We start from the raw sequence: 18,366 nt of genomic DNA, 5'->3' as shown, positions 1-18,366 counted from the left end.
TAAGAAAAGGTGAATTGAATAAGATGCACAAGAGAAGTTTATAGTCTTTTTGAGAAAGATGCTTATCTCTGAAAGTTTATTTATTCATTCATTTATGCCTTTATCGATGATAAATAAGCATCTCTTTTGTGTCAGGGACTCTGATGAGCACTGGAGATGTGGAAGTAAAAAAGACAAAGAAGTTTTTTTCTTTTGGAGAACGGCATTTAGTTTGTAGGTATTAATTCACTCACCAGCTCTGAGCCAGGCATTACCCTCAGGACACAGGGACAGTCCTGGAGGAGCCCCCAGCTTGGGAGGGTGTGTGGTGACACTTTGGCCTTGGTGCCTGATCCAGCCTTTAATACCTGTTTTTTCAGCCCTTGTCAGACTGGCAGGAGCCTAAGAGCAGGGAGTAGGTTGGAGCTGGGCTCAGGGTGAGATTTACCAGACTGCTATTGGCCCCAGAATTTCTTTCTTTTTAGACAGTTTCTTAGGGATCACCAGACATTTGGAGTTTGTAGAACCAGCTACGTGAGGGACTTGGATACAATGGCTAGGGACTAGTGCAATGACAGTATTTGCAGAGGTCATGGGGAAGGCTCAGAGGGATCCTGCAGAGGGTCCAGGAAGGCCTTACTTCATGCCCTCGGATCTCTGTGCTGCGTGTGTATAGATGGTGGTGGTGAACTCATCGAGCCCCACAGCTGCCTGCTCAGGACCATGGGATGCTAGAACGATGGAGAAGTCTGTGACTGCCAGTGATGCCAACGCTGAGAGCCTCTACATACAAGGTACAGGCCCCGATGCTGGGCGTCTGGCTTTACTGGGCAGGGGCGAAATGACCTCCATCAGGTGCCCAGACCAGGCTCAGAATATTGTGGATAGTGATACATCCACCTCAATACCCCAGTTAGTACTTGCCAGCCATTTCTGGGCGTGGAGCACTCTCCTGGAACCAGTGTGGTCTGAATGAAGGCCTGTAACCTGACAAAGACATCAGGACCTGGCCCATCGTCCTTCCAGAGCCCCCTCTTGAGCGGAGCTGTGTGGGACCACTGTGTTGGGGTGGTATCCACTGGTGGTCTCTGCTGGGGTCCTGACCCTCCCTCCTCTCCCGTCCATGTTCAGGCATGGAGCTGTTTGATGAAGCTCTGCAGAAGTGGGAGCAGGCCCTGAGTGTGGAACAGAGGGGGCAGAGCACTAGCACCCCCACACCAGGGGACAGCCTCCAGAACCAAGAGACAGCGTCAGAGGTGCTGTCTGAGGTAAGTGGTCTTCCTCTGCATCCCCTCTTACATGGGAAAAGCTTGGTAGCATGGAGTAGGAGGCAGCCTGACTTTGGACGCTCCACTAGCTGTTTGCCCTTAGATAAAACACTCCTTCTTTGTAAGAATGTTGAACTAAAATAATTCATAAATTGTGCTTGGCACAATGCCTCGTGCTTGGAAATTACTGAATAAAAATAGGTTGCCCCTATTAATGATTATTCATAATTAATAATAATATTAGTTGGCGTAGACCTTTTAGAAGGCAAAATGAGCCAATGTAACAAATTATAGTGCTATTCATACCCTGATCTCAGCAAAATCAGCTGTATTCCTGAAAGATTAGAAGGAAATATGGTTATATTCGCAACAATGAATGAATGGAAACCCAAAATCTCTGTAAATGTTTATGAAAATTAATAAAATATAATTATAGGAAAAAAAATATGGTTATATTCACAGTTGATAGGATTTTATGGCTTTGCTTTCCCCCTTTTACTAATTTTTTAAAATACCATTTTATATCATATTACTTATTTGCAAAGGAAAAGAAAATAAAAAAGGCAAAATATTTTCAAAGAAGTAGGCCAAAATATTTGTTCTAGGATATTGATTGAAATACTATTTTTAGTTTTTTTTTAAAAAGTGCAAAGCCCCATAAACTATAACTACACATCATTGAAGGGGCTGGTCTTACTGAGCAGACCTTAAAAAGGTGAGAGGGAAGCTGTGTAAGCTGATGTCTTATCATTTCAGAGATGAGGCCTTAAGAGAAAACTCAAAATGAAGAGCCATGTATATAGTGTGACCCATATGTGTAAATTTTTACAAAGTTGTGCATCTGTACACTTACGTGCCAGTGCTGGTGTGTTTGTGCATCTTTATTTCCCTCTAGAAAGATGCACATGAACTTGTTAACAGTTAGGTATATGAGAGAATCTAGAGGTTAAAGTGGGAAAAGGCTTTTCTGTTTTCTATTCCTTTCTGTCCTGTTGGACTTTTCTTATTCTAGCTCATGTTTATGGGGTAGAACTCTTAGGAGTGATTGTTTTAGTTCACTGCTGTAACAGAAATGAATGACTGTAACAGAAGTGAATGACTTTAACAAACAAAAAGTTTATTCTGTCATAGTTTCAGAGTCTGGAAGTCTGCAGTGTGGACACCAGCTCTAGCGGAGGGTTTGTTTCTCTTGACTCCAGGGGAAAGTCTGTGTCTCTGTTTAGCGTCTGTGGGCCGAGCATCCCTTAGGGATCTGCATCTGTGCTGGCATCAGTCTCTCCTTGGGTCTTGGAGCTGCTCCCGTGTAGAACCCTGAGTCTGAAGGACATGCTTCGTTCCCGTCTCTTCTTTTTTGATTCTGAGTTTCCACCTCTCTCTGTTCCTTCTCCCTCATCTCTTAGGAAAGATGTTAGAGGCTCCCCCTCAGGGAAGCTCCCTTTACATCAGATCAGAGCTGTGACCTGATTAAAGGTGTTACATCCCACTCTAACCCCCGTCTAATTGATTGACTGATCAGATCTGATCACAGCATGGGGAGTGACCACATCAGTACATCCCTGCCAGGTTACATAACTACTGAACCAATGAGAATCAAGGCTCAGCTAAGTTGACACATTTTAGGGGAACACAGTTTTTAGTCCTTGAAAGTGGTGATGTTAGGAGCTATTTTTGTTTTATTCGTGCTGGTCTACCTTTAAAATTCCCAGAATGTGAATGAAGCAAAGTCAGCTGGGGTCACCTCTTTGGGGACGAGGTAGACAGAAGCTGGAGAATCAGTCAGGGCCTGTTGTTGTTAGGTGCCATCAAGTCAACCACGTCTCACAGGAACACTGTCGTCAGCAGATGGAGACCTCGCACTGTCCCCATGACCTCTGATAGCTCAAGCCCATTGTGGTCACTGTGTAAGTCCATCTTGTTGAGGGTCCTCCTCTCTTTTGCTGACCCTGTATCTTTCCTAACATGATGTCTACCCAGAGATTGACCTCTCCTGACATCATGCCCAAAATAAGTGAGACAGAATATCACCATCCTTGCCTCTAAGGAGCACTGGTTGCACTTCCTCCAAGACAGACTTATTTGTGTTTTTGGCAGTTCATGGGATAGTCAATATCTAAAAATAATGGGAACAACTAGAAGTATTAAAAGCAGGGAGTTAACCTAGGGGAATTGGTTACCTATGTGAGAGAGGAGCCCAGAAGTCCAGTGGGATAACAGCATGAACTATTTTCCTCCCCTATCCCAGGACTGGAGGGACATGGGTACGGGGGGTGTACTCCGAGTCCAGGAGTCAGGGCTGTCTTTTGACAATTCTTTAAAAAGTTTAATGTCAGTTACCATAATAGTAAGCATCCTTTCATGAGCTTACTGGTCACTTGTATAGCTTCTTTGAAGAAATGTCTATTCAGATCTTTTGTCCATTTAAAAATTTTCATTACTTATTTATAACAATTCTCTGTATATTCTTATATCAGGTGGATGGTTAGAAAATATGAGTTGTCTTTTCACTTTTCTTGATGGTATCCTTTGAAAAACAAAAGTTTTACATTTTAATGAATAGTTACTTCTGTATTTTTTTAAATGCCATTTATGTTTTTGGTATAATATCTAAGAAACAATTGCCTAGCTAAGATCATGAACATTACTCTTGCGGGCTTTTTCGCGCTAAGAATTTTATAGTATTAGCTCTTATATTTAGGTCTGTGATCCATTTTGAGTTGAATTTTGTATGTTATGTGAAGTTAAATGCTGTCTAGTCAAAACTGACTCATATCTGACCCTCTGTTGGGTTTTCAGAGGCCACATATTACACAGGAGGAAGCTGCCATTCACCCTCTGAATAGCTAGCTGGTGGATTCAAACTATTTGCTTTTTTCTTGGCAGCACAATTCCTTATCACTAGACTACCAAGGCTCCTTAATGTGTAATAGAGGCTATAATGTGGGCTGGGTTTTTTTTTAACATTAATAAAAGCCCAGTCTTATATCTAGTCTGTCTTGTATAAGGTTTTATTACCTTATTTCTTTTTACTAAACAACAGGTCTTAACCATCTTTTCATGGTTTGTTAGTTTTTTCTGATGGAAATTTTTAGTGGGCTCATGGTAGATTTATGGAAATTATGAAATAATCCATATGCCTTTTACCTATCTCTCCTCCAATTCTTTCATCCACCAATCTTCTTTCCACTTCCTCCCTTTATACTTGTAGTTGTGTTTGTGTATATGTATGTATTCATGTCATTTAAAACTGCTTTACTGGATTATATCAGAAGACTGCCCATCGGCTATTTCATCAGTCAACTTAAGATGTCTGTATTGAATTGTTAGCGTTTTCTTCTCTTATTACCCTATTAAACAACCCCAAATACATTAGATCTCACTTTCTGGTTTTTTTTAGATCTCACTTTCAATTAATTATAAGTTATTACCAAAAACCATAAATCTCATAAACTGGTCTACATTCTTTTTCTTATAAAGGCTTTGCCTGCCATTTATAATTCAAACTTTTAAAATAACTAGAATAACACATCTTTTTTAAAAAAATGAGGCCTCTTCTGCTCCTGTTTTCATTTAACAATACATTTACATATCCTGTTAATGGGCAAGAGTGTGCACATTGGGGTCCCATGTTTATATAAAACACTGTTTATGTACTTGAACAGTCTATGCATGAAGTCTGGGAGACTTGAAAGTGTTGACTGTGGGTGGTGAAATAATGTGGATTTTTTTAAAAAAATGGGTTTTTTCTGACATTTTTTTTCTTTTCATGGTCCACCGTTCCAATTTAGGATCTTAGGTCTTAATTTCTTTTAAGTGAATTATCCTCATTAGTCAGGAAAGAGGTGCACATGTCCTGGCAACTCAGCAGAGTCCTCTGTTCAACGTGGGGATGAGGTTGGGCCTGAGCCAGGCCTGGTACTTGTTCTGCATGGCCCTGCAGTTCCCAGGAGGAGTGTGCTGGTGGCAGAGTCCCCAGGTCAGGATTCAGCGTCAACCGGATCAGTGCTCCAAATTCATGAGATCAAAAGCTCCAGGGGTCATGTGGAGGGCCATCTAGGATGGATGACAGTACAGCTTAATCATTTTTCACGTCACTATTTTGCATGGGTAAACTGAGACACACAAGGTGGAAATGGTTCAGGATGTCACTGGTGAGTGGCATGTAGGCCCACATGTAACCACCTCCCCAAATGAAAGTCAGACAGGAGAAGAGAATCATCTGGATCATCTCACCACCCAGAGATGGCGCCTGTGGGAGTGAGCCTGCCAGACTTTGCTCTTGAGCTGTGTTGAAGTGTGTGTTCTATGAATAGTGTCTTTACATAAAGGTGGGATCACAGAGCTCAGAAGCATTTATATTTTACTTGCTTTCACTTTAGCTTTCCTTTTCTATTTTACATGAACCCAGACTGTTTCGTCATAAACGTCTATGGCTTGACTCTGTCTTCAGGACAGTGCTGAGCTCTGTTAAACCTACCTAGGCCCCACCAGCTGCACGGATAGTCTGTTCCTAACAGAGCTGTCCATAGTGGCCAGTGGACAAATCCCAGCTCTTCAGGCCCTCGCTGAGTGATGAGGTGCAGTGACATGGTCCCTGGTCAGGATGTGCACTCCACAAGTGGAAGCCATTTCTATTACTGTCTCTCCAAATTCTGGCTCCTTTGAAGTGGTCTCAGACCAGAACCAGCCCTTGGCTCCTCCTTGGGGTTCAGTTCCCTGCAGGTGCAGGATCTGGTAGCCTCTGGAAAGTAGGATTGGGCCTGCCTAAGCCCAGTCGAGCCTACCTGAACCTGCCTGAACCACTCAGCTCAGGAGCTCTTCAGCTTGACTAAGTAGTCCCTCTTTTTCCAATGCTGTGGCCTTGGTGGCCCTAGGAGGCTGCAGAATGCTTTGTGCTCCGTGGAGGAAATTTCAGGTGAACTTCACACCTCAAGCCACTCCCACCTCCAGCAAGGACCCACCCAGGCCTCTCTGCCAAGCCTTTTCCTGCCATCCATGCCCTCTCCAAGCAACTGTCCCTTCACTGTCCTGCCTGTGGGCTGTTGTTGCCCGTGGCCCCAGAGCTGCACGATGCTGCAATTCCCTTGGCACCCTAACAACACAGTAACAACCGTTAACCGTTATTGCTGCTCCCTGTGCACCAAACACTATGCTTCACAAGGTGCATGCTCTCTCCTTCTAGAGAGGAGACACCTGATGCTCACAAGTGAAACAATTCCCCAGTGCACGTAGTTAATACAGGACAGTGGGATAGAAACCCAGTTCTTTCTGAGCTCCTAATCATACCCCTCTTACAATAGCAATAATTATATAGATATTTTTTAATAATTTTAATGAACATTTACAGAGATTTTGGATTTCCATTCATTCATTGCTGCACTTCTCTCCCCGCCCAGCCCTCCCCCCTCTAGCAATAATTATATTAATCACTTCATGATCCTTTCCCTGGGCCAGTCTTGTGTGAAATGCTTTTTATGTCCGGTCTCCTTGATAGACAGGCTCAGAATGGGGGTATTATTTGTCAAGGTCAGTTTGGAACTGTTGGTGCCAATATTTGAACCCATGTATGCTTATGAGACACATTTGTAATTTAAAGATTCTTAGAGGGCACACTAAAATGAGGAAAAAAGAATTGAAATTCATTTTAATAATGTGCTTTATACATAAGGTAGTATTATATAAAATATTATCATTCCAACATGGAGCGTATAAAAAAATTACTAATGTGATATTCCACATTCTTTTTTAATTTGTGCTAAGTCTTGGAAATCCACTGGCCAGACCATGTCATTTGCGTCTGTGGCACATTAACAGTTTTGGACTGGCCTCACTTCAAGGGCTTGTTCACATTCTGTGGCTGGTGGCTGCTGAACTAATTGGTGCAGGCTTGGTTCCTTTGCCACAGAGCCTTCTCCCTCTTGCCCAGGAGTCGGGGCTCAGGCTGCAACAGGGTGAGGGATTGGGCTGTCCCACGGGGAGCGTGGGTCTGGTTTAACAGCCGCAGCTTTTCACAAAGCCGGAGTCGCAGCGAAGGGAGTTTGCTGAGAAGCTGGAGTCACTGCTGCACCGTGCCTACCACCTACAGGACGAGTTCGACTCTACCTTCCCATCAGACAACATGCTACTGGACCTTGGTGAGCTGGGCCCAGGGCCTGGGCTAGCAGAGGGGCCGTGAGAGAACCAGGGGGGCTGGACTCAGGCACAGTAAAACTCTCAGAGCCCTCCGACTCCTCTGTTTCACTGCCTTATGTCCAGGTGGGCAAACTGAGGCCCATTGAAAAACAGAGGTGTGCCATTGCACGGGGCAGGCAGAGCTGGGATGAGGTCTGGGAGTCCCTGAACAATGTGCCTCTCCCCATCCTGCGAGGGGTAGGCTTTGGAACTTGTGTGTCAACATCCCCTTGATGGTGTTTTGAGGCCTTTGGCTTGAGTGCTGCAGGCTTCTGGACCTCACTGGGCAGGCAGAGGGGTGATTCACACGGAGATTAGTCCCCAACAGGCCATCGGGTCAAGAACAGAGGTCCTGTTAGCCTTGTTGAGGTAGAGTGGTGTGACATCATCAAGCGTGAATGAAGTCATTCAGCCAGCCTGTGCCTTCCTGGTGCCCACTGTGTACCAGGCCCTGTGCCATGACTGTGCTGGGTGTCCCTGCCTTTGGGTTCCCTTTAGTTTTAGGCTCCCTGGTCCTGGTGAACATATACCCAAAGAGGGATACAAGCTGGCCAAGAGCACACATGCCCCTGTGGTTTCTCCCCACGTGGCCTCAGTGAAGCTTTGCCTGTTGGGAAACTCCTCTGTCCTCTGGGTGCCCCATGCGGCAGAGAAGGGCTCTTCCTCAGTCTCATGGGGTTTTCCTGCTGATCTATACCCTTTTCTGGATGAATATTTCCTAAGCCCCTGCAGAGGTGCAAATCCCGCAGTCCCTGAACAGGAGAGGCCAGAGATGCTAAGTGAGTAGCCCATGCATCCCTTGAACACAGGATCAGTGGTTGCATTTCAGCTTGTCAAGAAGGGAGGACGATTTGTCCGGTGCCTGCACACCAGTGTCTCCACCCCTTGTAGAGCCCAAGCGCTATCAGGCCTCAGGTTCAGTCTCTCACCAGGGGACAGGCCTGTGTGAAGTGAGGATAATCATGTGCCCACCTCAAAAGGCTGTGAGACTTGAAGGAGAGACTTCATTTGAGGGGGTAATACAGTGTCTTCATGAAGAAGTGCTCAATAAATCAGAGAGCTTCTACACACCTGTTGGTAGACTTTGCATTCATGAATCCTAGGAAACTGGGTGTGGAAATCTCACCAGGCCCTTTTCTTTCCAGAGAGGACCCTCATGCTGCCCCTGACAGAGGGCTCGCTGCGGCTTCGGGCCAATGATGAGGATAGCCTGACCTCGGAGGATTCCTTCTTCTCTGCCACTGAGGTGACGCAGGGCTGAGGGAAGGGTGGTCCCACCTCACGTCTCCCTGAACCGGGGATGGGGTGAAGGCAGAGGCTGCCCTGGAGGCCAGCAGGGTGAGCAGTGGGTCATGGGAAAGCACAGACCTTTCTTCTGGTGGGGATGGAATTTGGCAGTGAGCTAGTGCTGCTCCCTGGGGACTGAGCGCAGTTCTCAGGAAGAGCCAGGAAGCAGGGGCCTTGGGTGCTGTGGCGAGCAGGGGCACCCTCCCCTTCACTGCTGCCAGTTACACTGACGTCACGCTTCTCCAGAGAGCCGGGCCCATTGTTTGACTTCAGACTCCTTCTGTGGCCACCATGTATGTCAGCCTGGCCAATGGCTGCGGGAGGACAGTAAATAGTCCTTTTGGGAAAAGTCCTCAGAGATGGAGATCCCGGGGAGGGGACAGTAACCTGCTTCAGGTTTCTCAGACACCCCCTTTTGTTGGGTCAGTGGTCCCTCTCACATACCCTCAGAAAAGCTGACCTGGCAGGGAAGCTCCTCGGGTGGTTCTGACTGACTTCTGTCTTCATCCTCTGCATTCTTTCCCCAGCTCTTTGAGTCCCTGCAGATCGGAGATTACCCAGTCCCGCTCTCCAGGCCTTCAGCAGCCTACGAGGAGGCCCTGAAGCTGGTGAAGGAGGGGAAAGTGCTGTGCCGGACCCTCAGGTGAGCTCAGAGGAAGGAACAAGGGAGCAGAAGGCCAATGGGGTAACTCCTGTCCTGTCCCCCTTGGAGGAGGCTGAGTAAGGACGCAGTTTGGCCAGGCAACAGCTTCAGTGTTCAGCCAAGGAAAACTGGTCCTAAGCACCCAGATAAGCCTTGGTATTGAAGAAAACAATAGCAAATTGTTATTTATTAAGTATCAAATTAATAGGCAATTATAGTTAATACTCATTTTAAATAATACAACCTCAAACACAGTGGGTGCTTTTTAAATCCAACGCTCCAATCTCTTTTTTAGCAGAGATTAAGAATTTAGTCTTTGGGAACCTGTATTCTGCTCAGGTTCTGCTATATTATAAGAGGTTCCACTGGACAAGTTTCTTTAGTTTTCTAATCTGTAATTACGTTTACCGATTTTTTTTTTTTACATTTACCAATTTTAAATTAGTATTTCTATGTGGTAAAAAGTAGAGGTAAAAAAAAAATAATAGAGGTCAAGGTTCATTTTTTCCATATGGATATTCAGCTATTCCAATACTGTTTGTTAAGATTTTCCTTTCCCTGTCTATGTATATTGATGTGTTTGTTGAAAGTCAAGTGATGAATTTTGAACCCTGTTCTGTTTAACTGTGTTTGTGTATTCTTGACTCAGTACCATCCTATTTTGGTGGTTGTTGTTATGTGCTGTCAAGTCACCTGCGACTTATAGTGTGACCCTATGTACAACAGCTCTAACCCTGCTCTATCCTGTGCCAATCTCACTGTCTCCAACACACCTACCCCCATTACCGCAGTCACTGAGTCACTACATCTCATAGAGGGTCTTCCTCTCCTGTGCTGTCCCTCCACCCTCCCAAGCATGAACAAGTCCATCTCCAAGGACTGATCACTCCTTTCAACATGTCCAAAGTATGTCAGACGAAGCTTCAGAATCCTTGCCTCCACGGAACAGCCTGGTTTAACACTTTCCAGGATGAACCTGCTCGTTCTCTTAGCAGTTCATGGTATATTCAATACTCTTCTCCAATACCATAGCTCAAAGGCATCAATTCTCCTTCTGTCATTCCTAGTCATTCTCCAGGTCTCTGATGCATAGCAAGTGATTGCAAACACCATGGCCTGTATCAGGTGCACCTTAGTCTCCAGACTGCCGTCGTTGCTCTTCAGTACTTTGGAGAGGTCTCTAACAGCCGACTTTCCCATCACAAAATGTCTTTTTAATTTCCTGTTTTGATTACTGTAGCTTTATAGCAAGGAATTTTTTTTTAAATACGTTTAGTATTACAAAATTTAATTTTAGAGCTTAGAGATAATAGCATTTAAAGACATTATGAAAAGTAGGTATCCATATACTTGATTACCATAAGGATGTCATGCAATTTTCAGTCTCTTTTTTATATCACCAAGGCCACATTTTCCAGCTACTAGTCTTTGTTTCTTACTTTTGCATTCACCAGCTTATTATGTAATCAGTTATTTTTATAATCAACAATTGTTACTATTAATTCATGTTGATTTCATGTTTGATCAATTTCAGACAGCAGAAGGGTAGAAATCCTCAGTTTCTTTACCTCTAGTGGTTGGTGCATAAATTTGAATAATAGTGGTATTAACTTAGCAGTTTTTGCTTGTACGCATGTGGTTATTATCCCATTAGCATTGACTTTCAGGACGGATCTCTAACTGTTCCTTTTTTGATGATGAAACAGCACCATTTTTCAGTTTGTCTTTGTCAGCATGTTGTTGGGTGCCATCAAGTCAAGTATGGCTTTATAGCAACCCTGTGAACAGCAGATCTAAACTCTGTCCTCTTCTGCAACATTTTCACAATCTCTAACATACTTGAGCCCATTACTCTAGCCACTGGTTTGGTTTTTTTTTCTAGCCACTGTTTAAATCTATCTGGTTCAGGGTCTTCCTCTCTTTCGCTTTCCCTCCACCTTTCCAAACATGATGTTCTTCTCCAAGGAATAGCCTCTCCTAGCAACATGCCCGAAGTATGTGAAATGAAACTTCATCATCTTTGCCTGCAAGGAACACTCTGGCTGCACCTTCTCCAAGACATTTCTGTTTGTTGTTTTGTCAGTCCACGGGATATTTAGTGCTCTTCTTCAGCACCACAACTTACAGGTATCAATTCTTCTGTTATTTATTGTTCAGCTCTCAGATGCATAGCAATTGAAAAGACCAGGCACACCTTAGTCCTCAAACTGATGTATTGCTCCTCAGTAATTTGGACAGGTCCCTAACCGCACACTTTCCCAGTGAAGTAACATCACCTTATCTTTTGGCTTGCTGGTACCAAGATATTGATTGTGGATCCAAGGAAGATAAAGTCCTTGACAGTTTCAGACTTTCTCCATCTCTCTTGATGTTACCTATTGGTATAATGGTGAGAATTTTTTTTTCTTGACCTTGAAGAACTTGCTGCAGAAGATCAAAAAATATAGCCTTCAATATGCCTTTAAAATTCTATCTCAAATTGCCAACGTAGTGGACCACCTGTATTGTCTGATTCAAAATAGTCAATACCAATCCATGTTTTATAGCTTCAGTTTTCCTAGATTTCATACTTTGTACATTCCACATTCTAGTTGTTTTTTTTTGGTTTTTTATTTTTTATTTTTATTTTTATTATTTTGTGTGCGTGTACCGTCAAATCAGATCTGACAGGTACAGGAGGATATTGCTCCTCCTTCTCCGGCAGAGCATCTGGTGGATTCGAACCATGGTACCTCTGGGATTGCAGTGCAGCTTCTTGCCACTAGGCCACCAGAGCTCCTCCACATTCTAGTTGTTAACAGATGCTTTCAGCTTTTCCTCTTCATTTTGAGTGATGCCATGCCGGGAAATGAAGGCTCTTTATCCATGCCATTAAGGTAGACTCCAGTTTGAGGAGGCAGCAGTTTGCTCCAGTAGTGTTTTGATTACCTTCCAGCTCTTCTAAGATAATGTTCTACTGCTATTGATAGAGTTCTCAAGGGCCTGTTTCAGAAGTGGATGGCCAGGCCTGCTTCCTGCTCAGTCTGTCTTAGTCTTAGAAGCTCTGCTGACACCTGGCCATCGTGGGTGACCACGCTGGTGTCTGAAATGGAAGCGGCTTAGCCTCTAGCGGCACAAAATCCACCACAGTCACAGCAAACTGGAAGATGAGTGACAGCTCTTCAGTAAAGAGTTTTGGTCAATATATACTATTGTTTTCTTTGTGTTTTTCTCCTCTGATCATAAAAACCTATCTGCACATTAGAAAAAAAGTTGGAACATTATAAGAATATTGGGGGAAAAGAATTTCATTCCTCCATAATGCTATCTTATGTTATAATGCTATTTTTAATTGTTTTTGTTCAAACATTCTTCTAAGAGGTATAGCACTGGTCTGTCCATTTGCTGTACAGAGGTAACTTGTGGTTGCTGTGATGCTAAACACTGTGACACTGATGTGTCAAATCCAATAATGTTACCCATGGTGGACAATGTTCGGTGGATCTCCCCGATTAAAACAAGCTTAGAAGTAGGAGTGACATCCACTTCCAAAATAGCTTGCCTCCAGAAACTCTATGAACTTGGAGAAATTATGAAAGTTATACAAGGTTCAGGTCTTTTGTTCATAGTGTTGGTCTGAGTTGTCTGTGAATCGATGGCACTTAACAACAACATGATGCTATCTACTGTTTATAATTATCTATTTTTTCCAGATTTAAAATAGAAATTCTGTTTTTACAAACTTGAAATCTATGCACACCACATACTAGTTGAATTTATTTATTTTGTTGTGGTTTTTTTTTTTCTTTTTATTTATTTTTTTTTCCACATACCGTTTTCTATCATTTGTTTTCATGTAACACGCTGGCTGGCTGTGTTTCTATTACTTGTCCCTCCTTGCTGTTTCTCTTCCACTTCTACATTTATTAATTTCATTGAACATTATTTACTTAGCAGGCTCCACTAAGTGGTATTTTCATTTTTTTCCATTAAAAAAACCCTGTGAAAATGATCCCTTTAAAATTTTTTTAAAAATATATATATGTAACCTTATTTGTATTTTTTTTTATTTTATTATTTTTTTGGTGTGTACTGTCAAATCAGATCTGACTGGTACAGGAGAAGATTACCCCTCCTTCTCCAGCAGAGCCTCTGGTGGATTCGAACTGCGTCCTTTTGGGATTGCAGTGCAGCTTCTTGCCACTAGGCCACCAGAGCTCCTTATTTGTATTTTTTAACATTCAGCATACTAAACATTATACAGGTTAGTAACATTAGTTGTGGTTATCATAATGTAAAATGGACACATTTTAAAAAATTATTTTTGGGTGCTCTCATGGCCTAGTGGCAAGAAGCTGCACTGCAGTACCAAAGGCACGCTGTTAGAATCCACCAGATGCTCTGCTGGAGGAGGAAGGGCAACTTCCTCCTGTGCCAGTCGGATCTGATTCGACGGTACACCACCACAACAATAACAACAACAAAAATTATTTTGAGGTGGAACAAGTATGTCAATGTACCACACCTGTCATAGTCATCTCGTGCTGCTATAACAGAAATACCACAAGGGGGTGGTTTTACCAAACAGTATTGTATTTTCCTACAGTCTAGGAGTCTACAGGTCCAAACTTGGGTGCTGGTGTAGGGGAATGGTTTCTCTCTTCGTCTCCTGGTCCAAAGAGTTTTCTGCGTACAGGAGCTTAAATCCAAGGATGTGAAAAAGTCCTAGCTCTTCTTTCTTGATGTTGCTAGTGTTGATCCAATCTCTACTCTCTCTTGTATAGTGTAAAAGAGGTGGTCTCAACACAGCCACAATAATCACCTTGCTACTACTATAGCAACAGATACATAGACCAGCGCAATAGAATTGAGAATCCAGGAATAAGTCCATCCAACCTGTGCATAGCTGATCATTGACACAGAGATGAAATCCATTAAATGGAAAAAAGTCACTTTAACAAATAGTGCTAGATGTCTGTAGAAAATTGGAACAAGGTCCATATAATATATACAAAAACATAATTTAAAATGGATCAAGGACCTAGGCCTTAAACCTAAAGCTTTTGAAGATCATCAGAAAAAAAAAATTGACTAACTTAGGAGGAGTCCTATTCTTTCTTTTTTTTTAATGATAAAATGTGAAGAAAGATTTATTCTAATAGATAACATCCTGAAGAAGGAATGGATCATCCTCCAAGGAAAGGAAGTGGTGGAGGAGGCCTGGGGCCCTATCCTTTAAACTATAAACAGATGAAAAACAGACACAGCAGAGGATAAACTAGACAGTTAGGCTCTCTCTTTTTTTTAAAATTTTTTAATTTTTATTTTATTATTATTGTGTGTGTGTGTACCATCAAATCTGAGGAGATTGTCCCTCCTTCTCCAGCAGAGCATCTGATGGATTTGAACCATTCACCTGGGGGATTGCAGTGCAGTTTCTAGCCACTAGGCCACCAGAGCTCCCTTTAAAAACACAGTTCTAGCGAGCTCTTGTGGCCTAATGGCAAGAAGCTGCACTGCAATCCCAGAGGTGAGCGGTTCAAATCCACCAGATGCTTTGCTGGAGAAGGAGGAACAATCTCCTCCTGTACCAGTCAAATCTGATTTGACGGTACACACACACAAATAATAAAAATAAAGTAAAAAAAAAATTAAAAACAAAAAACCAAAACACAGTCCTTTTGTGTATAAAAAAAATTTCTCCCAAAGATAACTTATAGATTGGGAAAAATTATTTGGAAATGACATGTATGACAAGGACTCACCCCAAATTTAGAAAACTCCAGTGCCTCAACAAGAAAAAGATAATCCAATTACAAAATAGGCAGAGGACATGAATAGACATTTCACCAAAGAAGACATTCAGATGAACAGAAAACACATGAAGAAATGCTCAAGATTATTAACTATTGTTGTTAGGTACATTGAGTCAAGTATGACTCATAGCAACCCTATGAACAATAGATCTGAACCCTAGCCTGTCATATCCTGTGCCACCCTTATCATCTATGACATACCTGAGCCATGGCTGAAGCCACTTTCTGTCAATCTCATTAAGGATTTTTCTCTCTTCCACCTGCCCCTTCACCTTTGCAAGCATGGTGTCCTTCTCCAAGGAATAGTGCCTCTTAGCAGTATGCCCAAATTACGTGAAATGAATCCTTGTACTCTTTGCCCTTGAAGGAGCATTCTGGCTGTACTTTGTGCAAGAGATATCTGTTCTTTTGTCAGTCCATGGGATATTCATTGCTCGTCTCCTACACCAAAACTCAAAGGCATCAATTCTCCTGTCATCCTTATTCATTGTCTAGCTCTCAGATGCATAACAAGTGATTGACAAGACCATGGCTTGGATTTTTCATGTTAGTTTTCAAACTGACATTTTCCCAGTGCAGTACATTTCCTGATGTGACTGCAATACCAAGGATGTTGATGGTGAATCCAAGTAAGAGAAAATCATTGACAATTTCAATCTTTTCTCTATCAGGATGTTGCCTTTTAGTCCATTAGGGCAGATTTGTTTTCTTGATGTTGAGATGTAATCTGTATTGAAGGTTGTAGTCTTTAATCTCCTGAAACAAGTCCTTCAAATCCTCCTCACTCTTGGTAAAGTTATACCATTTGCATAACACAAGTTGTTGAGTCTTCCTCTGATCCTGATGTCATTAGAGATTCAAATCAAATCCAGCAAAGTTCAATAAGATAGCAAACACCAGATGCTGATGAATGTGTTAAATGATGGGACCCCTTAAACAATGCTGATGGGAATGTAAAATGATGCAACCACTGTTAAAAGCATTTTGGTGCTTCCTTAGTTGGGACTAGAAACGCTATTTGATCCAACAATTCCACGTGTAGGTTTATATCCTAAAGAAATAAGATCTGTCAGACAGACAGATGTACACCAATATGCACCCCAGCATTGTTTATAATGGCGAAGGTATGGAAATAAACCAAGTCCTTATCAACAGAGGAATGGGTAGAGAAACTGGTACATTCACACAGTGGAGTACTGTGCAACACTGAAAAATACTAAAGAATTCACAAAATACTGCATATCATTGATACACCTAGAGAACATTATGCAACACAAAAGTATTATTGTAGTATACTGTTATAAAAAGTGAAGAGAAGATTTACACAGAGATAGACTTATTCTTGGACAGTTTACTAGATATGGGGAAAGAGAAGTAAAAATGAGTAAATTGAGTGAAGTGAAAAACAATGTACAATAAAGGGTTGATCAGACATGATAGTAATTACATTACCAAATTATAATTAAAATTTAAAATATCAGGTTTTTTTAAATCAATATATATCTAATGAGTCACCTGCAACTCAACGGCACTTAACAACAACAAAAATCTTTGATACAGGCCATAGTCTTTGCCATTACTTGCCATGCATCAGATTGCTGGACAATGACTAGGGATGATAGAAGGAGAGTTGATGCCTTTGAGCTGTGGTGTTGGAGAAGAGTGTTGAATATCCCATGGACTACAAGAACAAACAAGTTCGTCCTGGAGAGGGTGAAGCTAGGCAAGGATTCTGAAGCTTCGTCTGACATACTTTGGACATGTTGCAAGGTGGGATCAGTCCTTGAAGAGGAATGTCATGCTTGGGAGGGTGGAGGGACAGCACAGGAGAGGAAGACCTTCGATGAGATGGATTGATTCCGTCACTGGGGTAATGGGGCAGGTGTGTCAGAGACAATAAGATTGGCAAGGAATAGAGCAGGGTTTAGGGCTGTTGTACATAGATAGAGTCACTATGAGTCGCAAGTGACCTGACAGCACATAGCAACAGCAACAACAAATCTTTGAACTTAATATTTATAACATTATAAAATGTATATGAATGTTCTCATGAAATTATAATGTTACAAAAAAGAAACAAGAATGAGTGAAGATACAAGCTAATCTTTGTAGAATTGCATCTGGCCTCCAACACAGGGTTACATTAGGTGCAAAGGGGAGGATAATTACATAGTACTGGGAATTTTGGCCTGGTCAGGTTGACACCCATTTTGGGGGGAAATTCAATTGATAGCATTACCTCAGTTCTTTCTGCACATACAGTTCAGTAATAGATGCGGTGACATCTTAACTCACATATCTGTAATATTTTCAATCAGAGGTATATTTAGAATGAAAACCATAAAATGTTGATAAGCAGTACCCTATCGCCAGCTTGCACTCCACAAAGGTGGTGGTTTACATTCCTGGATTGGTGTGTGCGAGGCCCTGTTTGCACGCTCCTGCCTGCATTGCCATTACAGGGTTGTGCATCTTCATAGATCTGATAGGTAATTGAGATCTTGTATACCTCACCGATGACAGAGGGGCATGTGGGCTGAAATGGTGGCTTCGTGGAGGAGGAGGAACAGAGGATCATGAACTGGACAGTCTCCCCTTTCTCGTCTTTAGTCTTGGGGAAGTCTTTTTTTAAATTATTATTTTTATATTTTTTAATTATATTTTTTGGTTGATATTTTAACAAAGTTTACAGAAAACTTGGATTTCCATTTATTCATTATTGCACATTTTCCTCCCTACCTCCTACTTTGCTTTTCTCTTTAAGAAGATTCTTTCATTGTTGCACAATTTCCTCCCTCCCCACTGCCCCCCAGTCCACTTTGCTTATATACCTTTTATTCTGGACGGTTGTAAAAAATATAGAACACTTCATGAACTTGCATGTCATCCTTACACAGGGGCCATGCTAATCTTCTCTGTATCATTCTAGTTTTACTATCTGTGCTGCTGAAGTGAGCACGGGGAAGTCTTACATCTTCAGCTCCTGCATGGGCATTCTGTAGCTGGAGAGAAATTGAAGATAACTTGTAAAATTATCCCTGTGTAAATAATCTCTGTCCTGTTTAACCAGTAGAACTCAGTTCTCATTTCTATAGCACATTCTTTGTTAATTCACCAGCAGTAATAGGCTTATGGCTTGGCACACTTTTGGTTGACACCTAAAAGCAAACCATCTGCCTTAGGCAGAAACTCACAACTTGGCTTTTTTGTTTGTTTGTTTTTCTTT

At 42.3% G+C, this 18,366-nt stretch overlaps 1 protein-coding gene across 1 annotated transcript in view; it reads left to right on the top strand.

Annotated features, from left to right (window-relative positions):
- The window catches only part of FAM73B (family with sequence similarity 73, member B), a 33,758-nt gene that overhangs the window by 3,395 nt on the left and 11,997 nt on the right, over nt 1–18,366 (top strand). Inside the window, exons 4-8 of the mRNA XM_006892472.1 lie at nt 656–773; nt 1,111–1,247; nt 7,261–7,378; nt 8,561–8,661; nt 9,230–9,345. Of these exons, the coding sequence (XP_006892534.1) occupies nt 656–773; nt 1,111–1,247; nt 7,261–7,378; nt 8,561–8,661; nt 9,230–9,345 (590 nt within the window). The remainder of the gene's footprint in view (nt 1–655; nt 774–1,110; nt 1,248–7,260; nt 7,379–8,560; nt 8,662–9,229; nt 9,346–18,366) is intronic.

Source organism: Elephantulus edwardii, unplaced genomic scaffold, assembly GCF_000299155.1.
Source record: "Elephantulus edwardii isolate Elephantulus edwardi_28Jun2011 unplaced genomic scaffold, EleEdw1.0 scaffold00116, whole genome shotgun sequence".
In the NCBI taxonomy this organism is placed as follows: Eukaryota; Metazoa; Chordata; class Mammalia; order Macroscelidea; family Macroscelididae; genus Elephantulus; species Elephantulus edwardii.
This window is presented reverse-complemented; position numbering and strand designations above follow the sequence as displayed.